At 38.2% G+C, this 26,572-nt stretch overlaps 1 protein-coding gene across 2 annotated transcripts in view; it reads right to left on the bottom strand.

The window, feature by feature from the left end:
• Positions 1 to 26,572, bottom strand: part of TRIO (trio Rho guanine nucleotide exchange factor) — a 244,668-nt gene that overhangs the window by 144,923 nt on the left and 73,173 nt on the right. For both annotated transcript variants that reach the window (XM_063400159.1, XM_063400170.1), the window contains exons 3-9: positions 24,590 to 24,704; positions 21,111 to 21,303; positions 19,960 to 20,472; positions 16,771 to 16,893; positions 8,515 to 8,706; positions 5,099 to 5,230; positions 835 to 1,065 (exon numbers count right to left, since the gene is read on the bottom strand). In XM_063400159.1, the coding sequence (XP_063256229.1) occupies positions 835 to 1,065; positions 5,099 to 5,230; positions 8,515 to 8,706; positions 16,771 to 16,893; positions 19,960 to 20,472; positions 21,111 to 21,303; positions 24,590 to 24,704 (1,499 nt within the window). The remainder of the gene's footprint in view (positions 1 to 834; positions 1,066 to 5,098; positions 5,231 to 8,514; positions 8,707 to 16,770; positions 16,894 to 19,959; positions 20,473 to 21,110; positions 21,304 to 24,589; positions 24,705 to 26,572) is intronic.

The raw sequence follows: 26,572 nt of genomic DNA, 5'->3' as shown, positions 1-26,572 counted from the left end.
GGCTACCTATCTAAAAAGCCCATTCAGAAGTTGTACTTTGTGAACACTTTTACACTGAAATGAAAGAACATGATCAGCAAATACTGGCCATCTTTACTTTTGTATGAAGACGAGCTGTTAAAGGATAGGTTACTAATGCCTCTGTTAATTGCAGTCCAAAGCCAACATTTTATGTTTATTAAAAATCCATCAACCAAACCTTTTTCACTTTAAAAAGGCAAAGTTATGTGAGAGATACTAATGCCTGTACATAACTAGTAACTTTTACAGATGTTGTCATAATAATAAAAAACCAGCAGCTAATAACAATAATTCAAGAACAGTGTTATTATCAGAAAGTAATCTCATCTGTAATTTTTATAATTCCTTATTATACTACTCTCAGGTTTTAAAGAAACACTGTTAAGTCAATTAAGTATCACTGAGGGTTTAAAACCAAAAAGTTTACTGAATAACACTATCCTTTGCATCTTACAAGAAATCTTTTTGATGCTTCAAGTCCAGAATTTTACCTATAATGTGCATGTCAGCTTCCAGCACAAACTCAGAATAGCTGTCTATATTAAAAATCTTTTTCATAATATATACTTAAAGTAAATAAATTAAAATCAGAAAAAAAAAAAAGTAGAACTAACTTTCAAATATAATTGTTAACCATAATAGCCAATTCCCAAGTTGTGGAAATACACAGAACCTGGTATTATTCAGTCACTCCCATGCAACTATTCACCTGTTGTACAGAAGAACGTGGGTTTGAGCAGTCAAAGCTCACCTGTCAGTGCAATCAGGCTGACAGAATACAAAGGCATTTACGCAAAGTGAACTAAGACCTACCTGTTGAACATCCTGCTGAAAGACGCAGAGCTGCAGCCGCTGGTGCAAGCGGACCTTCCGATGCTGCCAGATATTTTCCAGTTGGCGCTGGTGATGCAATACCTCATGGATGACATCCAGGACGTGACGAACTGCCTTTGAGTAGTTGGCAGATGCGGTCAGGGAATCGGAACTCCCAGGAGTCAAAGGTCTCTGAAGTTTGTCAAGGAGTGACTTCCCATCTTGGCTCACCTGACCACCAGAAAGGAAAAAGAATTACATGTCTTGCCAAAACCTTGTTGGGCTACTACTTTCTACCCTTCCCCCAGTTTCAAATGTCTTCAATAACTCAGGGAGCAATGAGGAAGACTTGTTTTACTGCAGAAATGATTACCTACATGCAGCTGTTATAGGAAAGAATAAATAATTACATTCTCTTTCTATTTAAAATAATTTTAACAAGTAGCACTCTTCTAAATAACAGCCTGTCTTTCCATTTTTGCATTACTTTAAGAATGACTTTCCTTCAAAGTGTTGGGATGTTTTGTTTGGTTTGAGTTTTTTGTTGTTGTTTTGGGTTTTTTAAAAAAAACTAGCTGAATCTAACTTGGAATAAATATTCTTCAACTCTTTCCCTAGTCAACAAAAACACCTAAAATTAAGCATTTGACCAGAGCTATCCTTCCAAAACAATCTCTCTCTTCATTTACTTAAAGGTGAACAGGGAGGTTACTTTCTGTAGGTTAATATTAATTTGAAAAATACATTTAAACCAACAGATATAAAACTTAGTACGTGATTCGATCTGACACGATTTACAATTTCTAAATTATTACTGTTACTGGTAAGCCAACGGAAAACTGCTGTTACGGCAAACTTAATTCTGATTAAATCACTTAAACCCTTTCCATGTAGCACAGAAGATACTGTTTTCCAAAATGTGTTTAACTACTGATGCTGACAGGAAACATTTGTCATTTCTAGCTGTTGTCTTCTCTGATTTAAACCACAGAGAAATATTCAGATTTACCTTGCATGTTAATTAAAAAGCAATAATCCTCTCTTATCTGGTCACTATCAACATTTAGTGCTAAAAGCACGTTTCATTGGCTTTTACTCTGTCACTTTTAGCATGAAGCTCAGAGAACTGTTACAATTCATTATCATTCAGCTGCATGTAAAGAACTTTTGTAACAGCTCATCTAGCAGGCAGGAACAAAACTCATCTGAAACCGAAAGACTCAAGTATAAACAATAACCTGAATCCATCAAATCAACACCATGTCAGAAACAGCAAATTTGCCAAGGCCTTCCCCCAGTGGCTATTTTCAACAACTTTTTAATAAGTCTAGCCACATCTTAGATTTGTTATTACAAGTCAGATCCAAATGAAAATTCTTTTCTAATAATTAGGTTACAAGGCAGTTTATTTCTCAGTTCCAGTTCAAGCCCTTCCATTTTAGCAATGAGTATTAACACAGAGAAAGATGCTAACTTCTGAAAGTAGCTCCAGTAAAGTCAAGTCAGCAGAAAAAAATGCATAGTCTATAGTATGGTTCCAATAATATCTTTTGGTTTTTTTCTGTATCTAAAAGAATTATCTAGTAAGTCCTTCAAATATTTCAAGATAATGGACTTCAATTATCCATTCAGAGTCCATAAAATCTAGGTGGAAAAAAGTAATTCTGACAGCCCCTTGATCCAATTACTTTATTAGCTTAATAAACAAATGACTGTGCACAGATTTTCCTTTGGAGTTAATTCACTGAAATTTTCTTCCTTCCTAGTGCATGACTGCCTTAAGATTTTAGTGAGATGTATAACTTTATTTATATCTATAACTCCATTTAAGGCACATCTGTTGGATTTTCAGGCATACTGGTTGTCTCATCTTGTAAGCTAGTAGGTTGCTTTACTAGTAATATACAGTAATTACCCTCAGTAAAATCAGACTGTCTAGCCTTAAAAGCATTTACTTTCTTAAAATTACTGTCTTCTACTTTGCAACCAAGTTGTGTTGTCAAGACATTGCAATCTAAAATGAATGACAGTGTTGTGATTCCCATAGTGTTGCTCTCTCTCTTCCCCCACTGTTCACTCATCACAAAATGAAAGGAGCTCCATACTGCAATAGAAATGAAGTCATACATTTAATAATAATAAGCAATAGTGCTTATCCTGACACAGAGAGACACCTCCATCAATCTTCAAAAAGGAATGCATGTTTGAAAAATGCTAAATAAAACTTTCTGCCCAGAGGAGGAACACAACTTGTACATACGCATACAGTCATTATTTCTGCACTAATTCTGGTTGCTAAAGACAAAACTGTTTTTTTACCAGATGGGGAAAAGTAATGGACAGAAATCAAACAAAAGGCACTTAGTGCTCTTTATTTCCTTCAAGCAGAACCTGTGAAGATTTCGTTAAAATATCAAGCTATCCCAAAGTCAAAAGCTACAACTTTGAAATCCTAAATATATTTTCAAGGTATGTTCCAAAGCAATCCCATAATCTACTGGTCTAATTTATTTTCTTTATGAATCACCAGCAAGCAAACATTATTTAACATGATAATCCACAGTACTTATTTACACTTAGCAGGCTCATCCAGTCATATCCCTGTCAGAGAAAAGAACCCACATAAAACCAATGCAAACCAAACAGAACCAAGTAGAAAAAATGTCACTATTTCAATCTCAGCCCTTTATAATCATTATTCTAGAGAAATCTAGCCTTCCTCCTCTTTGCTGCACTCTCATGAAGCATGCACCCCAGACTGCCTTTCTACATAAACCTGTTACAAATATGCTATGTCTCTGTCCCTCCCAATGATGAAAGTTTATAATGAAGACAAGAAACCTTACTACAAAACATGCTTTTAAGAATGAGTTAAAAGAGTTACGTGTAAGCAAAATTGCAAGCATTATCAGGTGTGATAGTATGTCATTAGATCAGCTGACATAGCAGGGTGGCATAGAGCAAGAATAGGGATATCAATGTGTATTTTACACAGAAGAACAAGAATTTGTGAACCCTGGAATCTGACTCATGGTCACAAAGCTAATGCAGGCCCTAAGCTGGCAGGTATTCAAAAAACCCAGTTTTGATATACTAACCATAGGATGGATCATCAGAACTAATCTTACCCTCCTTCACTGCTAAATGAAATGTGACCAGACTTGAGATTCAGCTTCCTATAATAAAGTTGGTTCATCAGAAAGTAGTTTTAACTTTAATGTAATGTATAAATCACAACCATTAATTCAAACCCACATGAATTCCTTTTAAAGACAGATGCCAGCTGTGGCCTAAGCTATCCTGCATCCTCTGATCATTTTTACCATGATTTGACCAAACATGGAATTTCTGAGTACAAAAACCACTGTGTTTAATCCAGAACAACATCAATCCTACTGAATAATAAAAAGAGTTTTATCCAACAATGAGAACAACCCTCACAGAAGAAAGAAAGGCAAGAAAAGCAGGAAATGCAGAAAATACCTGTTAGCTAGTAATACTGAATACCAAATGGATTTCAGCTATGTAAAGCACAAAAGAGAACTCAAAATTTGAAAGAAAACAAAAAAAGATAGTTGAGCCACCACTTTCTAGACCATATTCAGAATAAGCATTTTATTTTAAGCTGTAAATACAACTGCTAGTAATAGTGACAAATATTATGATTCCAGTGTGTGCTGAGTCCAAGATTAGAGCACCAGCATAGGATATGCTAATCTTACAAATGCTGGCTACATAGGCATCCTAGCTCATTTAAGTGTCTTAGAGGTTGATGAAACTAAGTGCATTACCTTCTGGCTTCTCATGTGACATCCTTTGATAGTTAAATCTTTTTTGTCGGGCAATTTCAGAGATGGAATTTCCATCTCACACACTTAGAGACATCCATACCAACAGAGTATCTTCCCCAAGAATGCCCAGCTAACCTCCCTTCAAGTAAATGTTTAAACAGTAGTATCCCACTGCTATTAAAAGGTAGTAATATGCAAATACAAATTAAAACATACTTAGTACTTTAGTGCTCCAAGGGTTGTTTGGTTAAATGTATATGGTTAAATATCACCTTTTAATTTCTTTCTGAACGTTACACAGAAGACTTTATCACTTCACTTTTGAACAATAACAGCAAAATCCAGTGAATGAAATTTAAAAAGAAGCTCAGGACTTGAGTTTCCAATTAACTCCAATGCAACAAGTGATACTTATTCATGATCCAAACTTCACATGACATAATTTTATCTAAGGAAACAAACAAGACACTGACCTCGGAGTAAGCCAAGGTAATGTGCTCATATATCCCTTGATGATGATGGATAGCATCTTCTAAATCTTGCAGTTCTGAGGGAAGCTCCACCTCACCACAGGCTTTACACCATGAGTCCACATTGCTCATGTACTGCAACAGAGAAGAAACATTCTGCTTTGATTTTGGGTTCTACCATTAAGTACACGCATGATGCTAATATACAAAAGGACACTTCTCTCTGTGACAGACACTGGAAAGATCTCTTTTAAGCAAAAAGTCTTTACAGCATTTCTCTCTGAAAAAAAACAGAAGTTTTATCAGAATAGAAAAAATATTCAAGTCTGACTATACTTGTGCTTTTAGGTATCTGAAACTCCTTGAGCTGTTTGGAGACAGACAGGCTTAACAGTATGTTGGCAGTCTTCAGAACCAATTTAACTGTTGGCAATATTGATGCTTCAAGTTTACTCTTGCTCCTTTTCTTGACTTTGCAGCTAAGAAAAAGTTTCCTTTATCCTGCACTTACCATTTCAGAAACACGAAAGCCAATTAAGGCCTTGTTTACACAAGGAGGTAAAACATGCTAACAGCTTTCAAGTTCAGACACTTGGTTTTTACTCATCAGCTTCCTGTGCAGATACTCATGGTATCATGAAGTTTAACACCTCACCTCTTTTTAATCTGCAGAGAAAACCATGTTACTTTACACATGCACACAAAGAATTACTGGTGAACCATTCACTCAAACACTCCATAGTTGTCTTTTGCTGGGAAGAGGTTATCAAGGAAGCAAAGCAGTGTCAGGGCACAGGGAATTCACACCTCAGTCCCCAGAGAACTAACTTCTACATGCAGAGAAGCACTAAATCCATTTGGCAAACTACTACAGCAGCAAGCATGTAAGGGATTTACAATTTAAGTGGAGGTCTCTTAGGACTAGCATTGAACTTTGAGGACACAGCTATGTCAGCATAGCTGCTCAAGTCAAGCCTTTCAGGGGAAATTGAGGATACTGCAACAGAAATCTTCTGCAGACAATTTAACTTATCCCTGAAGTTTAAGCTGTCTTGACAGACAAGAAACTGCCATCACAGCTATATGCATAGCAGAAGTTCTGCCAACTTACTCTTTCACAGCTAGGGGGCATGAATTTTATTCCTCTGTTGTGCTAGGAAGGGAAAGAGGAAACAAGAATCTGTTTTCTAGGAGTTTTCATAGTTGTTAAACCTAGTACAGCCAAGCATATGTGAGCTCTGTAAAGCAAATTTTCTCTGTTCATGTCAAGTTCAAGACTCAAGACTTGGTTATGAGACCAAGCTGTTCTTCTCATCATACATATCTTAATTCTTGGAGCACATGTAGTCTTTTGAGGAAAAAGGAATTCACAGATCCCTTCTGGTATTCTTCTATTGTTTGACAGCTGGGCAGAAGGATGGTGGAGTATTTAACTGTAAAATACTTATTCAGTTCTCATTAAGGGCCAGTTTAAAAAATCTCTCATGTTAAGTACAGAATGTTAACAGAAGCTCCATATGCACCACTGAGCAGGCACTGATAGCTGGTGCAGTCCTCACTGTGCCTGACAGTAGGCAGCGACACTCACCTGTCACTTGCAAGAGAACACATGCATTCAAGAAGGGTGTGTTTTTTCTTGGGCTGCTTACTTTTTAATCTTTTTATGCAGGTCAAGCGTCACCAGTCTCTAAAGGGGTCATTCCTCACATTCCAAACCCTCTTTTCTTGAACTTGCTCTCCACTGTTAATGAAACCTCTAATATATCACAGGCAGCTATCTTACAAACCAACTAGGGCAATCCATTGCAGCTAATCATAAAATGAAAACTGCAGAAGGAGCAATTAAAAGTAAATTAATCCCAGCAGATGCTGCATTGTTTTCTCTTACTTTTATCTTTCCTCCTGTTTACACTTATATTCAGTGGTAAACAAGGTAACTCTGATCCTTGCTATAGTTGCCCAGCACACAATCACACAAAAATTTAGTCCCTTGACTTCTGATGAACATAATTTATTATTTTATGTTATGAAAAATGACAGCATCTGAGTCAAGGTCTACCTACCTGTTCATATTTCAATAATCTTTCTCCTACATGTGTGGTTCCAAGTCCTTAAATGCAAACCCAAATGACCCAAGTAATTAGAAAAGTATCAATATTCAGCACAAGGTACCGAACTGTGTCTATCAGAAGATTCAAGCTGACTGCTGACTTTTCTGACTTATCAGAAAACAATTCCTTCATCTCATTTTTATGTAGCTTTTCTGTAAAATCTGCTAAAAGGACTTATTATAGTGGCATCATTTTATATAATTTACCTCAGTCTGTCTAAGGACATTAAACCAATGTCACCACTAACATAATGAAAAGCAATGTGTATTTGCATCTTAATACATTCCCATTTTTAATGTCTAGATATTTATCAAGTTAAATATCCATGTAGTAGAAATCAGGGAAAAAATGTCTGAAAATCAATGCACCGCCTCCCTCTTCCTGAAGTTTTCAGCTCCCGAATGCCTCCATCATTCATTCCAACTTAAAAGTTATACCAGACATGAGACGTGTCCTTGGATATAATTTAGCAAGGCAAAATGAAAGAAAAGTATCTACACACAGCACATCAGTCACACCCACCCAAGAACCTCTGCTCTCCCCCCACACCAGGGATGCACAGAGCAGTCAGTCTACAAGATCAGCAGGTGACTCAACTGCGCACACACAGCAACTCCTTCAGAACTGAACTCCCTTGAGGGCAAAACGTGCTTTCACCATTAAGATTATTAACTTGGGGATATTTATTCCTATTTCCCCTACATATACCTCTTCTCTGGTAGTTACACATGGTTAATGACTTAATTAAAATAATTGGTATAGGCCTAAAGCTAAAATGTTTTTTTTAGCATAGGAGAAATCTCCTATGGAATACTAAGTAAACATCTCCCACCACAATTTCAAATTCAGAAGGCAGTTAATTAACTTCTCAACTTTCAGGCCAGTTCAACTTATGTTTTTTAGAAGCAATTATTATGAATTAAATCTTGACCCTTGAGGACTCATGGGAGTTGAGTGGTGAGGACAACAGAAGAAGTGACAGCTTCTAGATGTAGGAAAGGCATTGTATCGATACTTAAAAGTCTTATACACTTAAGCATTTCAGTCCATTTTGATTCATACAGCTAATTTGGTTGTATTACCTTGCACTGATGTGGACCAAGCATTTTGTGGAGAATTTAAGGCCAGTGGGCTAAACTGAGGAGAACAAAGTTTTGTTTGAGTATCAAAATTGGAAGAAATCAATATTCTGGCTTTCTTGTCAACCTTTTCAATCACTTACTTGCACTTTTGTCCAAAGCAAAAGCAAATTGCACAAGTTCCTGTTCCAGCACGTGAACTTTTGTTGATGCCCCCCCATTCACTAACCTGTTCGGCTTTTTGATGGAAGATGGAGGACATGTCCAGTAACGTGCTACGTTCATCCAAGGCTGCAGCAAATGCCTTCCATTCCTGTTCCAACTGGCTGGCAATCTGCTTGATTTGCTGGGAAGCGTAATGGCCAGACTCGATCAGGCGGTTTGCTACTGACATGATGCGGGTTATGTTTACATACACATTCTGTGGAGAAGGAGGAGGGAAAAATTAGTGCAAGTTAGCAGACCAACTAAATGCAGAAGTATATTCCTAAAAAATTCTACTTTGTTACAGTACTGATCAATAGTCTGGTTTTATTTGGCAAGTTTATGCATGCCAAACTTTGAAATCTAGGTGTAAAATGTAGAAGTCTATCCATAATTGACAAGTAAGAATGATGACTTGAAATAATCCGTCTAAAACCCATGTTAACAATCAGCTTAAGCATATTTATATTGCATGAAGACACACTATTACAATAATGAGGAAGAAATATCCATATTTTACATATTTTACAACAACAACCTCAATAAAAATGTTTACAGACATTCAAGTCAACAAGACATTCAGATACACACAATATAGGAAAAATGAAGTATCATTACTAAGCTCTTGATCTATCCACAGTATGCATGTGTGCAACATCTGTGAACCTTTACATCAACTTCTGACAGTAACTTCTAAAGAAACAAAATAAAGAAACTCTGAGCTACAAGAAGTTTAACAGTTTTACATTTTATTTGCTTGCTGCTACACTGCCTCAGAGCTAGTACTAAAAATTAGACAAAGTCCAAGGTCAGAAGTACTCTCTAGCATACTGGCGTTAGTCACGGATGGCTGTTAGTCAATCGAACTTTCAATCAAGATTTTCTGATTCCTGTGAAGTAAAACAAGAATAACTTTGCCACCAAAAACTTTCTGAGTAATTCTTTCAGAGCTACATGTGTATAATATGGAGTTGACACTTCCTTCAACTGGGCAGACTCCCATACATCTAGAATGAAGTTCTTAGAATCACAGGACTGTTGAGGTCGGAGATTTCCTAGTCCAACCACCAGACATTGAGCAAATCAGGTGGAATCATGACCTGCTGGCATCCAGCAATTGCCCAGAGTTTGACACTGACTGGCTGGAGCAAGTGTTGCAGCTCCTCCAGGCTTCACTGTCCAGACTCATCTGAGTGGCATTTAGGACAGGTCCCTAGTGACTGTAAACTGTATGCATGTATGCAGGCAGGAGCATACCTGACACAGCCCACAGCTCAGCTGGTCCCCTCAATAAACTGAGCACAGCAGTGTCATGTTGGCTGTTTTCCCTTTCTGCACAATACTGCCTCTTACTTTTTTAGGTTATCCCACACATCTATGCTCTGCTTTTTAAGCACAGCCAAACAACTGGCAGAGTACACATCTGCTATTTCCAACAAATTTTGAAAGGCTGGAAAGCATTTAGGCCTATTAAAAGTGTATGTAGCATAAATGCAAGACTGCCAAATTAATACAGAAAGCCCTTAGATGGTCTTTACAGTTGTGAGAAGAAACAAGTGCCAAAGGAGAAAAGAATAAAGGCTACAGTAGACTGCCATTTGAACTCCTTCTGTCACTTAATAAAGCAATTTTGGAAATTCTGGAACAGCAGTTAAAAATGAAGGACATGGTACTATAAACATGGAGTAAAACAAATTAAAACTGAGCTGTGGTTAACATGTATTCATTTTCCCATGGCAATCAGGCTTCACACGTCTGGAAGAATACAGCCTGTAGCAGTATGAATATGAATTAAAATGCTGACTGTTGGACACTTTCCAAGCTATGTACACCGCATTCCTTTGCTCAAAAAAAAAAAAAAAACCAACCAAAAAACAACTTACAATAATCTAAACCTTTTACCTCACTACGTGATATATCTACAAAAGTTTTAAGTGTCAGTATTTTGGAATGTAATGACCCAAATGAGATAGATTTTGTTACGAAGGAAAAGAATCTCTAATAGCAACTCACTACAACTAGGCTGTCTTTAACTGACCCTTGAAGGTCAACAAATTTTGTTCAATTTCCTACAAGGACAGATAATTCCAGTGTCATTACTATAAGACAACTGCGTATTTTCCACACTGCTTGAGAGATGAGAAATGCTGTTACAAGTGCACTTTCTCTCATTTAGCAGAGACTGGTATCTTATTCATTGTATGCATTTACAACCTGGTTTTAGTTGAGGAAGCAACAGCTAGGAGGTAATAACTGATAAAGTGTCACTTACTTAGTGACCTTATTTACACCACGTGAATTTGCACAAAGCACCTGCAGCTTGTAAATGTGTATCAACTGTCTCAAAGGTGAAAGGGTAAAGTGATATTGCATTTCTTTCAGTGTTTTACACACATGACTATTGTAACTAGACTTAAAAGGTAACAATTCAAGTCATTGCATTACAGAGTGTTTAGTAAGGATACAAATGTACTTAGCATGATTGTTTTCTCTCAAAATGCTCTTTACTCAGAAGCTGAAAGGACACCTTATGGTATCTGGAGAGTTCCTCATTGCAGATTTTTCCTCTAAAGAGAGTATACAAATAAAAGATGGTACTGCCCCTATGCTGTGTCATTCTTCGGTGCATGCCCAAAAGGCAAATACATGGGAAAAATACAGGCGACAACACACCAGCTTGACGGAACTTCTGTCACACTCGCACAAAAAAAGCTGGCAGGTGACCTGAAGGTTCCATTTTATTTCCTGATTTTCCCAGACCCATTTAGAAAATGTTTGTTTAGCTCCAAGATTTCCAACAGCAGTTCTCTGACAGAGACTATTATGCATTCAGTTTTAAATGCCATCAAATTCAATGACATGGTCCATAAGCATCATAAGTGGCACCTCTGAATAGACTCTAGTGAGCTTGAACTATTTTACTGTAATAGAAGTAATTTAGTGAAGGAATTTTCAAATCATCTGCCACCTCAAACACAAATGACTACCAAAACATGGTGTAGTATTAATGTATAAATTAATACCTGCTTTAATGATTTACATGTTCTCTAACATTTCTTCTAGTTTCATTTTTGAAGCAACAGTAAAACTGTCATTTTAGGAACAAACTTCAACAATGAGAGCTGGACAGCTAAAGGTAAAACCTGATATATTCCCCTGAAAAAAATATAAACTTGGCAACATCCAAGATGCAGTTAAGGGAAATGTTTAACATGTAGGTCTACATGGATCTCTTCTACTACAAGGATCCTCTAAATATTCTCAGGTAACCATTTAAGCCCTGCTATCAGCACTGGAACATGTGCAATATAGTTTCACTCCAACTTTCTTCAAATCTGATCTCTTTCCTACATTTTTCACAGTGGACATGAAGCATCCTACTGCAAGACTATGTAGTCCAAGACCAACATTACCTTCTTTCCTCCTTTACTTTTCACTCACATTTACTTAATCATAGTAAATGCCCATGCCTTCAAACTCTCTCTACAGACACATCATTTTCATGTATGTGTTTCCCATTACAACACTAAGTATAAGGCTCTAAACTGGACCTAGTTCTCAAGTAGAACCAACTGAATCAGAGCATTCTCTTTACAAATCTGAAGTTCAGCCACTCCAGTAAGTACCAAGAGTGAAATACGATTTGCCTCTTTTCACTAACACCACTGTCTGTTCCTTTAGTTTATGACTCATTGACATGAATGTACTTGTTGCTGTATACTGCACCTCAGTAACTGACTGCTTTTTAAAATATGTTTATTTGCTTCTTCCCTCTTAAGGACTGCACATTTAGCCTGTTCTGTTTAATCCTGCTGACTTTGGAGTGCTCCTCAGAAGCCGAAAATAGCCTGAACTCATTTTACCTTTTCAGTCTACTCTCAGGCTGGTGGCATCCAGACATTGTGTCTAAGAATTAACTGCTCTGGCACCATAAAGATTCTCTTGAGGATGTACACCTGTGGTCTTGCTCTCATTTGCCCAAATCCTGAGAACCAAGGGCAGTCTAGAATTCACATGGTGCTTAAGTCTATCTCAAGAGACAAATCTCTATGGCTACAAAAACACATATATAAAGTAAAAAGAATCTCGGGGCGAAATATGTCAGTGGTAAAAAGGAGGAGGAAAAAATTACACTAGCTGTAGGCTAAGGTGATTTTACCTCACCTGACTTTCTTCATGTTTTCATTTGTACCAGTCCCTGTGGCTGGATTTGAGCAAGACATATTTTTCACTTTTAACTCTGCAAACCTACGGATATTCAATCGTTGTGCTCATACTTTTATTCTAACATCCCAAAGCTCTTACCAGTGCTCATCTCTGACACTCTCTTTTTGGATAGCATTCAGGATTTGATTACTACCTTGATAAGATGGTTTCGTGTATGTAAACAACCTGTTCTGAGAACATTAATCAATTTAGCAATACGCCTACAATTGAGATAGGAGCTTTTGGATTATTGTTAATAAATGTAACTTCTACTCATGGTCTTATGAACACTGAGACAAGAAGCAGTCATAACACATCCTTTAATAGTAGCATGTGTCAGCTTTCTCCAAACAAAGTTGCATTTTGCCTGCATCACTCTTCAAGCATTTTAACCCTCCCCAGTGCAGGGAGAGACACAATTGAACTGTATTGAAAGCAAGGCCACCTGATCTGGCAAAAAGAGCAGAAAATGTTCAAGCAAACAACATCCTCCTCCTCAGCCATATTTCACATGGCTGCTTGTCTTCCTTGTGTCTCAGCAGATGTATAGAAAATGGCAGGAAAAAGAGTGGACAAACACATAATCAGTCTTTTCCACTCTTGCATGCAAGACAGACTAATCGTATAATCACGGATATTTTATTCTTGCAGTTTAAAAACTCAATACATAATTTTTGTACTTGTAACTCCTATGACGCCTCATTTGAAAGCTTCTACCTTAAAAGGTACTAAAAACTTGTTTTGAGAAGTGAAGCATTGGTTTAGTCACCCAAATAGGAACGCCAAGCTGAAACAGAGTATTGCTTAACCCAAATAAATCTCAGGACTTGACAACAGCAATTTACTGTTGCTGCAAGCAGGCTTTTAAAATTGTACTGAAAATCCATCCTCATCTTCAGAGAGCACAGTCACTGACATTTTGGTTTTTTCTCTACAGTTATGGAACATCTTGGGATCTACCTGCCCAATAAAGGGACAGCCTTGATTTTTATCAGTGTACAGCTTCCAAAATTCAGTAACAGGGAGTCACATACTTATAGCTGCACCTGTGAACTATCCTTCAGTCAGCAGCTCTTTTAGGCACACCAACCTCTATGTTAATCCATGGTAACCAAACATATGTCCTTCCTTAATGCACAGCACTACACCTATTCAGCTTTTCTCTGCGACAGATTTATTGCAGTGAGAACCAGTCTGCGCATTAAGCTTAAGACTTGCATGAACTTATTCCTGCTACCTTGAAGTGCAACCACATGAATACACAAGATTCCTAGATATACCATTTGCTAATGAAACTGGTGAAGTTATATCTCCTCCCTGGATGTATTTTTTACCTTTTTGTTTTATAACATTTGGTTTACACTTCCAACTATTTTGTGTTCTAACTGAAAACTAATATTCTAAAAATGGCATTACAAGAAAATAATTTTAAAAATTCAGCAAATCTTCTTTCTCCTTGATGTAACTAACTCTTGTTCATGACAGGAAATAAGTAGCTTTCACAATGGTTTGCATTCAGGTGACTTGCTTCCGACTGGAAGACCAGATCAAAATGTAGGCATCTGATCCAAAGGCCGTCACTCTTTCTCGGCCAAGTTTGGCATGAGCAGCTGCAGAAGTTGCCCTCCACCTCTTGGAAACCAATTGCTGCTTGGGAAGGAAGGGACGTGAGAGACCCAGCTATTGACAGAGGGCAGCACCTGCTGTGGAGGGGAGCACGTGCCCTGCAACAACCACAATGTGTTGGGAAAAGCAGCTGCAACATCAATTATCAGAGTTAAGCTGTGAGCAAGTGCAAGAGGTTGCATTGAGCTGCTTGGGGAGCATTTATCCTTTGAACAGTTCTTCCCTACCTCAAGTGAGCTGAAGAAAATTGACAAGAAAGCAACATCTATTAAGGTCCAATTAGGGCCACAATGAAAAGACTTCGAAATCTCCTGCAATAAATAAAGCTTATACATAGTTGTCTTCCTCCCTTCCTCTATTCCATCCAAATGAATCACTTCACATGGCTGTAGGTAGATTAAAAGTTAAATTTCACTTCTAGTGTTAAGAGTATTCACAAAAGAGACCTTAAATCCACTTTTATTACTGAAGAATTACACTGACAAGAAGAGTGAACAAACAGCAGCTTGTTAAGCACAGAGCATATGTGGAGAGTGGTCAGAGAGAAGCTGAACATGCTTGCAGAAGTTAAGACTGCCCAACGTTTTTCCAGTTGAAAGCTACTGAAAAATAAGGCCTGCCAAAATTCAATCAGTTCATGTCATTTTTTTATGTCACGTTCAGTTTAATCTTTGCCCCTAATCTATATGAAAGGCTTTTGCCATTTAACCAAATAAAACCCAGATAATCTAAATGCTGCTTAAATCAAAACCAGGGACCAATCACACGGAATTTACATTTTCCTATTCCATGGCAGAGAACCCTTTCTGGGGGGGCCTATGCTACAGAAAAAAATGCAGCTGGTTTTTACCCTTTCGCTTTCAGATAGCCTAATTTCCCCCAAACTGAAGCTGCTCCTTCTAAGCTTTAATAAAACATTTTGCAGTCTGAGAAAAAATCCCCTGTAATTAATGCATTTGAAAACTAAAAGCAAAGGAGAGATTAACAGGAAGAGACCAATAGCAGACACAGAGCAGGAAGGATTATGCTGCACCGCTCAAGTGCTTCCTACTGTTGATAGCATCTGAATAGTCTAAAAGAAGGGACAAAAATAAAAAAGTCATCCAATTTGAAGAAAAGGGTACAACAGTGACTAATATGAGGATGGGCTTACAGAAGAATTTAACCTCTAGAATGCAACCTCAAGAATTGCCTGGAAGGCCACTCAAAATTACTAAGTTCCAGAAGTTATCTCAAGTCAATGACACCTACTGTCATCCTGTGTTTCCTTCTGCTCTACTTCATTCACAGAGCAGTGAGGAACAACAATAAGATGCTCCATAAGGCAGCAATTCCTCATGCTGTGAACCAAACCTAACAGTCAAAACCATATATGATGTTACATAACCTAATTATGAAGTTCACCAGCATTTGCTTTACTCTTTTCAGAAAGTTTGTATTTATTTTAATTTTTTTAAACTTTTGAAAACAGAGCTGAGTTGCAAAAGCAGAAAATGTGCCTGCTCTAATGTGTCTTCTATTCTCTTACCTCCAGCTATACCATACACAAGAGCTGCCTTACTAGTCCTTCCATTACTTCTGCAAGACACAGTCTAGGGAAGTTTATTTTGCCACTTTCCTGTTCTACAGAAAAACCCTCTTGCAAGAGCTGATTATTTCAACCATATTTTAATTCAATTCCCATCCTTGGACTTCCAAGAATGTTAATTTGTAACAAGACTGGTAGTGTTCTTTCTTCATTGATCTAACAAACAGGAACTGGATTTAGGCCCAGACTCCCAAGGTTATCTAAACATCTACGATGTGTTAAGGACCTAAAATGCACTTCAGAATTTTGCCCCCGTGTTCAAACAGCAATTCATGAAACTGAAAGTAAATAGCTATCATGCAGTGCCAATTCAAATCCATTTTTTTTACAGCCCACTGATGATATTTGACCAAAAAATTGGTTTCGCTCCATTCTGCTGTGCCAAAAATGAGAAATGTCTTCTTAAAACCATGGAAAATTATTACACCAGGCTCAGCTACTTCTCAGAACTTTCTGTCTGAGTTTAAATCTATTCAGAAAATCCTGAGAGCTATTTCTTTCAGAATGGAGAGCACAAATCTGTATTACACATGATTCTCTGAAATTTTCTACAAGACCCAAGGCAGTACTCAAAGACACATCCCAGGTTCTAGAAGCTTGGACACTTACATTTGAGAGGTGCTGAGGCTGTGCTGAACTCTGCCATTTGTTAAAACAATTTTGTTCCTTTATCACAGTACCTCTGTACCTGACCACTCTTTATTTTCCTCTATTGTGTTTTATATCTTCACTGCTCAAACACAAATTTGCACCACTTGTAAAGAAGGCATGATGTGTGTCTAGGTACTTACAAATTCTACCTTAACACAGAACAAAGAGGCAGCACGTCTGTGCTGTCCATGCAGGGAGGCCTGTTCTTACCATACAGTTCATGGCAAAGTGATTGTGCTGTGTCTGAAGTTCCATCGTGTGGGGGTGACTGGTTCCAATCTCTGTGTAGTTGTTCAGAAACAGACCTTTGTTGTGTGTGATCCAGTCAAACATCTACATGAAAATATTAAGGGAAGAAGGAAGTTCAGTAATTTGTTATGGCAGAAATGATGGACAAGTAATATAAGATACCTATGAACATAGAATACAGGGTCTAAGGCCATGAAAATTGACATAATGCTCTTTCCATTGTAAGTTACTGCATACTTTAACTCAATCATGGCTGAAACCTGTCTTTTTGGATCAAACAGCTGAGGCTGTTAGTGTTATCTTTACTATAGGTGTTTATCTCAACAAGCTACAGTAATCTCATAATCACAAACTTCATTATTACAAAGAAGTCATAGTAAACAAACAGACCTGGAGCACAGCCCTGAGTTGCCAAGCTTATACATTCTCTAGTGTCAGCACTTACTGACGTCAGCAGCTTAGCAGTTTAGAATGAAAATGGCAACTCATGGAAATTAAATATAAATTCTTTCATGCTGATCAAGTACTTCAGCAGTGAGTTTAATATTTTTAGTTTATAAGTTTACAGTAGATTTGAAAACAATTATTCTATTTCTAGATGAATTATTAAAAGTATACGTGAGCACAGAGTTACCTTCTTTCAGAGAAATTAAAGAATAATCTTTAAATATGCATTTTTTGAAAAAGAAGAAAAGGAATCTTTTAATATTCCAATAAATTTTAGGAGAGACTTTATATGACAATGGCCATTAATAAAGGCACACAGGTATGTTAACAGTGGCACTGGAAGACAAAGTTTTCAAAGACCAAACAAAACAGCAAAGAGCTGTTTAACACCCCACCTGCTCACAATGGTCTTGAAATCTTTGCAATCTCTCAGCAAGAGACACACTTGCTCTCTGGATAAGCTGAAACAGATTGTCCAGGCAAAAACAGTAGCACTAAGCATTCATTTAAAGATCTTTCAAAATATGCTGGCTGACAGAACAACATTATGAAGTCCAGTATTTGTCCCAAGTCCATGACAAACTAAATTACAAGTAGACCACAATATGGTAAGAACTGTAAACCAAACTTCTGAAGTTTAGTCAACTGAGACAGCTGATCACATACTCCTAAAATTTTAAGCTTCTTATCTAGAACTCAGTGAAAATGCATTAGAACACTATTCAAAACAGACACAAGTATCCCTCGTGACCCTCTTTCTCTAGGTCACTTGAATTTGCTGCCTTCAGACACCTAAAGGGCAATTCCAGTAAGATTCTCTCCCACCTCATCCCTTTTTTTGGCCTTCTCTTCTCCTGAACTAGTCCAAATTTCTTGCACTGAATTGAGCAAGTCCTCCAAAAGGAACATGTTTATTTATCCCCATGTAATACACTTTTTCTTTCCCAAAAAGATCCCATCCTTTCCCACATTTCAGTAAAAAACACACATACACTGATAAAAAAAGTCATAAGCTGTGAAACCTAATCTAACACAAGCAGTAAAAATACTGCAAGTAGATTAAGGCAAGGGTCTTAATCCAAAAGTGAGTTGGGATACTAGACAAACCTTCTTTTTAATATTTTTTTACCGGCTAATGAGAGAAAAACAGTCCCAGATATGGTAGCTGCTGTCAACCTGATTTTGAGGTGCCTAATATTTCCCTTTTGAAAGAAAGATGTGTTCATTTAATATAGACTTATTCTTGGAAACAGAAACGTAGAAAACACTGATAGGAGCTTATGCAACCACATGGCAGGACAGAGGTCAATCCCACAGGCTCAAGTATTTCACAAGAAGTTTCTTAAAGCCCAAGTTATGTAAGCAATTTGATAAATTAAGAGAAAATTAACAGAATATGTTTTGATGGTGTTCACATGGTACTGAAAGATATGCTATAATGCAGAATAATAAATGCTGTAATGAAGTGGCTGCAAGGTTGATAAAATGCATTTGGGTCTGAAAATGCAACACTAGAACAACAGCTTGCATTATTTTCTAAATAATTTTAGAAATAGATAATAATTTTATCTTTTTTCCAACTGTCTAACATGTCCTTACTGTTTTCAGCTATATCCACCCAGTAAAAATTTGCTTTAAATGGTACTTTAAAAAAATATTTATTTTTTAAACACAGCAGAAAACATTACAGTAGTGTAAAGAAAGTCCCTGAGCTGAAACGATGACGGTAAGGGAAAGTATGTGTGAAGAATACAAATGATTAAGCCGGAACAAGTTAAGTTTTATATGTTTGTTCTGCTTTTGTTCTTCCCCATGCATCTACTAATGACAGCTGCTGGAGAGCAGAATACTGGTTTACCATGGACTGTTGGTCTCATGCAGTTCAGGCAATCTTATGTAAAATACTTTAAGAAATCTGACTACTTTAAGCTCTGATAAAAACCATACCTACTACTTGACTGCCTAGTTACTACTACTCTCTGAGAAAAATTCCCCACCCTTCCTTAAAGCTACTTGTTCCATGATAACAAGTCAATAATAAGTGATTGCAAAACCCATTCTCTGCATGAAAATAGACCTTGTTTGAGCTCATCTAAAAGTGATCTGCCTGCCATACTTCCGCTTCAAATTCCATGACAATCAAGGGCTTTCTCATTTGAAGGGACTGGTTAGCCCGAAACATTCTGAAATCACTCAGTTCCCTGTTAATGACATATGCACTGTCAGAAGAGATACATCAGTTTTTAGCCTGGGACTTCAAACCCCGTGTCAATAAAGCAGTTCCCCATGTCAGCCTCTTCAGACTATGTTGACTGCCTGTCACTCACTTCCCAAAGATCACTCTAAAGAAGACCAATGTAGTCCATAATCATCTGTATTTATAAAGTATACAGCATTCTTTACTCGATGCATGCAAAAGCATCTGTCTGGAACAAATGGTTAACAAAATAAGTGCTTTGAAGTCATTAGCAGTTAAAAATTTCTTTGGTAAGAGCTTCCTGTGTTCCTTACAGCTTAGAACTATTATCCCATGCCCTTTAGTCCAGAAGACCCTGAGTGCCTCTCAATCAAGAAGTCCCTTATTTCTCATTAAAAGGGTAGTGATTAACTTCAAAGACAAAAACTACTATTTTCAGTTACCCTTGGTACTTCTTTCAAGTCCTGAAGTATCAGCCATTCACAGCCTCCTCTCTCAATCCTTACCTTCTCAGCATCCTGCTCAAACAGCCGGAGCTGAAAGCATTGGTCCAATTTCAATTTCCGCACATGCCACATCTGATGCAGATGCTGCCGTGTTGAGTGCAGCCTGTCCAGCATGGTAGACACTTTGGGTAAAAGGTTCTGTAAGTCTGCATTCCCTGACCCAGAGTTCTTTTTGGGAAAGCTATCACTGCTCTGTATCCGCTGGAGCAGCTTTTGTCCCTCCACATCAAGGTCCTCGATAGGGGCCTTAATGACTTTCTTTTTCAATTGTGAATGCTCCTCTATCATATTGCGAGCACCTTCCAGGTCCTGAGGCATTTCCTTTTTTGACAATATATCTTGCAGTTCCTCCAGTCTGGACAGCATATGGGTTGCATTGCTAATGTAGTCCTCAAAGGCAACTCTGATTTCTATCCACTCCTCATGGTTGTACTCCAAACAGCCATCAAATTCTGGGGTTAGCTGAGAAGGGTCAACTACTTTGGTAAGGCCTTCCAGAGACACCATATTTGTCTAAAAAAAGAAAAATGGAAAGAAAAAATGCTGTTACTGAAATGAATTTGAAATTTCCTTTCATGTTTTTGCTTTTCTCTTTGTAAGAGTTGATCATTTTGTTCATGAAGTCCACATGACAACTTTTCTCACGCATTTCAAGTATCAACTCTGATCAGCAGAAGACAGGTGGTCTTGCAGGTATTTTCTCCACATTTCTTTCTTACCTCACTACATTTAAGAACGAAAGAGCAACCACTCTTTTGACTACTGTTTTGATTAAGTTTTGACTTTGTGTATCGCAAAGCTGCAGGAGGATAACAGCAAGGTTCATTCAGCTGATTTCCTCTGTATTCTGGAGATATCAAAATTACCATAATGCAGACTAAGATAAGGAAGAGACAAAACCTAAGTTTTTATCATTAGGGGGAAAAACTTAATCTTTCTTGAGCTTAGAAAAAGAATATAAACAACAACATGCACAATTACCTAGCCTAAACACATGAAGAAAACCACATTTCTTCTGGCATCATTGGTCTAAAGTACCTCTCCTTTCAGGCAGAATGTAATTTATCTGAGAGTTTTCAAGGTGCTGATCATTCGTGAGAACATTTAAAACCACAAAAAAATATAAATTTGTATACCACAGGGGAAATTACCTCAAACTCAAACTTAGAGCTGCCAAAGTTAGTCCTCTGTTTCTGCCAGAAATTGTCTGGCTTGATTATCAGTGCAACATGAATACAACATGGAAAGGATTCCTGTAAAATCTTCAGTAGAGGCTTTATGGAGTCCCATTTTGACCCACGCATATCTACAATGACGGTGAATCCTCGTTTACATACTTCCTCACTGCAGAAAACAGAAGGAAAGGTTATCAAGCAAGTGTTTCAACTTCCAACACATCACTCCACTGCACCACACTGCCTAATGAATGTGGTCTCCTCAGGGTCTCACTGCTCACTACCTGACCATATACAGCAAGTCTCACACACCTCTCAAGATGCTTCTTTTACTCCTTTTGGGGGATAGATTTGTATCTGTTGCTGATTTGATATTCTGCCATTATCTTCACTTTCATTTTCACTGTTTATATTCACAATGATTCATTGTCCAGTCTTGTTTCTCCCTCACCTTACACACAAAGTAAACCTACCACTACCTAAAGCAGGAATATCTAGTTCATTTACAACTGACTCTTCAGAACATACACACACTTACTTGACTGATGATAATATTCATGTCTTTCTAATGACTGAGGGGATCCTCTAAAAGACAGAAGATGGCAAATTGTTCTTACCTGCCACTTCGCAACTTTTTCAAACTATCTCAAATTTAGAACCATTTTATCTGAGAGTTAGAGTCTGTAGACCAAAAACACCTACTTATTGACAATTTCTTCTGTAACAGGATCGGTTGTGAATAGTTAAAAAACAACACAATATTTTATGGTTGTGAAGAAAACCACAACAATCTGTTTCTACAAAATTTGAGCTTGATTTTGCTGTCCTAAAGTTGACAGACCTTAAACTCAAATTCTTCAGCACCTCCTCAGAGAATGGAAGATTTTATTTCTTTTCATCAATATCTTCTACTACATTTAGTTCTTGCCACTCATCAGAAGTGACAGTCACCACCACCACCAGAAACTCTGATTTTCTTCCAGCAGAATTTGCTACATGACCTTGTCGTATGACCATAGGAAGGAAAGTATTTCAAAACCAATGCATCATAGCCAATAGACTATCAAAAAAGACAAAATGTCCATTGTTTGAGTATGAGTCACTTTCAGGGATGTGACTAATTCAAATGCCATTCTAGAGTTCATGTGGTGAGGTTTTCAGAGTGTCCAAGGGGCAGAGAACCTTCACTGGCATATCTGACTCAGTCTTACTGGCCACTGCAGAAAGATGGATTATTACTGATATAGGAGATCTGGAAGAAGTTGTAATATGAGTTCCTCAGAAGGGGAAGGCTTTTTAAAGTTTGAAAAGTTTAAAGCTAGAGAGAAGAAGAGAGAATAAACATACCACAACATTTCAAAAAATGAGTTTTTCATGGTAGATGCTGGCTCTCCCACCTGCCCATAGGAATGCCAAAAATGGCAATGGCAGAAGCAAAATATATTAAAAGCTTGGCATATATGTAGGCTACAACATACAATTTTCTGACCATAGTGAAAATGTTTTCTAAAAATCCTCACAGGATTCCAGGAAAAAAACCAACTACTGTCTTAAAGATAGACCCATTACTGAAAGGCCAAATGTCAGTAGGAGTGCTGCTCAGCCCATCCCTATCCCTACCACACTGAGGATTGCACAGGGAGTGCTCGCCGCTGATCCACAAGGCACGCATCTACTGGGGTCCCTCATCGTGTGATACAGTGCGGCTGTGTCCCCCATCATGGAGCCACATCATCTCACATAAGCTGAATCCCTTCAGCCAAGCATCACAAGATTTGTTCTAGGGAGCCAAGGTCATGTGTTGGTAAGCCTGAACTACACCAAAATATCTGGCCCACTCTGTGCTGGTGACAAAAGTTTAGCTGTATTTTTAAATCAGATAAATTGTAAAATCAGTGAAATTGTGAGATTGAGTCAACTTTAGCTTTTAGATCTCTTGCCAAACAACTGATTCCTGTGATACTTCAGCTACATCAAGTAACAGTACTGCAACAAATAATAGACAGCCCAAAAGTTTGGGGATATTTGTACCAATTGGGAATTCTAATTAGCTGGAGTTGCATCATCAGCCCCTTAAACATGACTTGTATGAAAACAAGTCTTGCTTTTGATAAAGCTCCCTTTATTCTCAAAAGTTTGCCAATGCTTAAAAAGTTTTCATAAAATATGCACTAACTTTCTTTTAATGTTAGATCTATTGATGCTGAACTAACATACACCTTTTGCCAGAGGAAGACTGTTTCTTACCCTTATTATCTCTCAAAAAAATTCTTGGACACATTTTGATGCATATTTATCTATTAACTTCTCTAGCAACTTGAAGTTCTAGACGGCTAGAATACATCTCACCATTCAAATCTGAGAGTAAAAATTTCAAGCCTTCTTCCAAGTCCCTCAACTCCCTCAGTTTATTTTACAAAACAGAGGCAATGTACACTCTCAGACAGATGCCTTGAAGTTACTTTTATGAAACCACCTTTTTCAGTCTGAAACTGATATTTGATTATATCAAGTGCAAAGACTCTCAGTAAATTAGCACATTACACAAATATGGAAGATATTGCACTCAGGGATGTTGACCAAGGACTTTTTTTCAACTGTAATCACAACTGCTGCTTGTGGTCAAAGACAAACACAGTCAAGCACCGTCAGTATTGCTCCAGTCTGCAAGAAATGCTGGCAGGTTCCAGGATGGACTTCAAGCCAGAGTCCTAGGATCATTTTTGTCCCCAGTTTGATCATTACAGAAAGCAAAGTTCTATATGAAGGAACTTTTTTTTAGATTTATACAAAATATGTAACTTTTATTTGAAGTATATATATATAACTATATATATGTGGGAGTGTATATACACACATGCACACATACACCAGCATAACTCCTGCCAATTTATTTTAGCAGCTCACTGCAATTCATGGGTTAAATTGCTGATAATGCAATCCTATCAGTACTTTCACAAAACACAAGTTTATCTGAGACCTTTACAAGCAATTTCTCATTCCTTTCTCCCGGTTACTTCCATGCTGTATTAGGACACTGTGACTTATCTAACACAAATAACAGTTAGGAGTCCTGTGCTGACCACACTCCACACAAGGCATATGGTGAATGATGACCAGCATGCTCCTAATTATTGATGTAGTAGCCTTTGAGTTGTATTTGCAGTCTTCAACACAGCGACACCAGTGTGGCACGGCAGTGCCATTTCCAAGACACTTCCAGCTACAAACTACTTCCAGCTAAAGCACACCAGCCCTTCTGCCAGCGGCCTTCTTTTTACAAGGAAGAGTAAATATTTCTCTTCCAAAGAGCCATTTGAAAACAGCAAATGACAAAATTTGGTATTGATTTCCTCATGTTATTAACTCATTCAGTCTGCCAGCTGGTGGGAATACTGCAACACAATCCATTTATTTTCTTACACAGTCTTAGAGGGTAACAGATGATTGCTTACCTAGGAATACACGCTAAATACGAAATTAGTCTTCTAAGGTCTTCTTGCCGTATTCTGTCATGGTTACTACGAGCTGGAAATGTTAGGATGGGACCTCCACGCTTATCTCTGCCACCTGAAAAATTAAAAATGTTAGAAGACCCTACAACATAGCATAAAATTCTTGTTTGCAGAACTAGTCTTCAGTACCCACTTTAAAAAAAAAGTTATTTCAACTTAAATACCAACATTGTCATTTTGAGACCAACTTAAGAGTGAATTTTGGGAGTATTGATTAGCATATTGCCACAATTCCTGTAGTGATAAAGCAAATGCCAAAAAAATTGAAACAAAGAATAACCAGAGCATTACAGACATTATAGTCACCTTCAAGTTTGACTGGTAGTGTGACATTTCCAGCAATGGCACTCTGTTATGTATTTAATTTTTGACTCAGTAATTGTATAGATTTAATTTAAATACAGAATTATGCTACATTGTAGGCAAGTATCTAGATGATATGGCAGCAGAGAGCACAGCTGTGGGAGGTGTGCCCAGGTAGAGGAGCTCCTCCGCTAAGTGAAAGAGCTTGGGGAGGAGGTGAGTAGGTTGAAGACACATAGATCATTGTCATAGGAGACCCCCTCCTGAAGGGAACAAAGGCTTAGTGTGCCAACTTCCTCAGGAAGCCTGCCACCTCCTTGGGCCCAGAGTTAAAGATGTGATAAGAAAGCTTCCTACCCTGGTATGGCCCTTGGGAAAACCCATTATTAAACCTGTATTTCAGGGAGATAGCAAAAATTGCAGTAAGAAGCCCAAGGGCAATCAAGAGAGATGTGATTGAAGTCTCTCCCTGAAAGCCTTGGGATGACCGGTTGGAGGATCAGGAGCACAGGTAGTGCTCTCTCTGTGCTTCCTGTTGCAGGGAATGATAAGGGAAGAAATGGGAAGAGCCATCAGATCAATACCTGGCTCCAAGCCTGGTGTCACTGGGAGGTTTTTAGGTTTTCTGATCATGGGGTGGTTTAGATGACATTGAGCTTGCTGGTGACAAAGTACACCTGTCTCAAAGGAGGAAAAGGACCTTTGCACACTAATTATCAGGGCTCACTGAAAGAGCTTTAAACTACACTTGATAAAGCCATGCTTGCTAGAGATCAGCGTGAAGGCAGCACACCATGTCTGAGGAATGGCGAACTAGCAAGGTCTTTCAGTCTGCCATTTGACAGGAGGTAGACACTGAGGTCCACAAAGCAGCCTAGATCTAAGAGGCATTGATGTGTCAGAAAGCATGGAAGAACCTGAGAATGGTCAGGTAGGAATTAGGGCTTCTGACCCAAAAAAGGTGACAGAATTAATAGCCCAACTGAAGTGCATCTACACCACTGAACATGGCCTGGGCAACAAACAGGAGGAGCTGGAAGCCATTGGGCAGCAGGAAAACTGTGACATAGCTATCATCATGGAAACATGGTGGGATGATCTGCACAACTGGGGTGCTGCAATGGATGGCTGTAAACCCTTCAGAAGGGATAGGCAAGGAAGAAGAGTTGGCAAGGTACTCCTGAACATTAGGAATATTATGCTTATCCAGAGCTTAATGACAGTGCCAAGAAATTTGACTGTTCATGGGTAAGAATAAAGGGGAAGTTTGCACATGATGCCAGGTTGGGCAGGAGTGGATTGATGGGCTGAGGTCAGCAGTATGAGGCTGAACAAGGCCAGGTGCCGGGACATGCACTTGGGTCACAACAACCCCAGACAGCGCTACAGGCTGAAGGCAGAGAGGCTGGAAATCTGCCTAGCGGAAAAGGACCTAGAGGTGCTGACTGACAGCACCTGAATAGGATCCAGAAGTGTGGCCAGATAGCCAAGAAGGGCAATGGTATCCTGGCCTGTATCAGCAATAGTGTGGCCAGCAGCACCAGGGCAGGGATCATTCCCCCTGTACTCAGCACTGGTGAGGGCACACCTCTAATCCTGTGTCCAGTTCTGAGCCCAGTC

This window comes from Prinia subflava, chromosome 1, assembly GCF_021018805.1.
Source record: "Prinia subflava isolate CZ2003 ecotype Zambia chromosome 1, Cam_Psub_1.2, whole genome shotgun sequence".
In the NCBI taxonomy this organism is placed as follows: Eukaryota; Metazoa; Chordata; class Aves; order Passeriformes; family Cisticolidae; genus Prinia; species Prinia subflava.
Note: the sequence above shows the minus strand (reverse complement) of the source record. Positions and strands in the feature narration are given on the sequence as shown.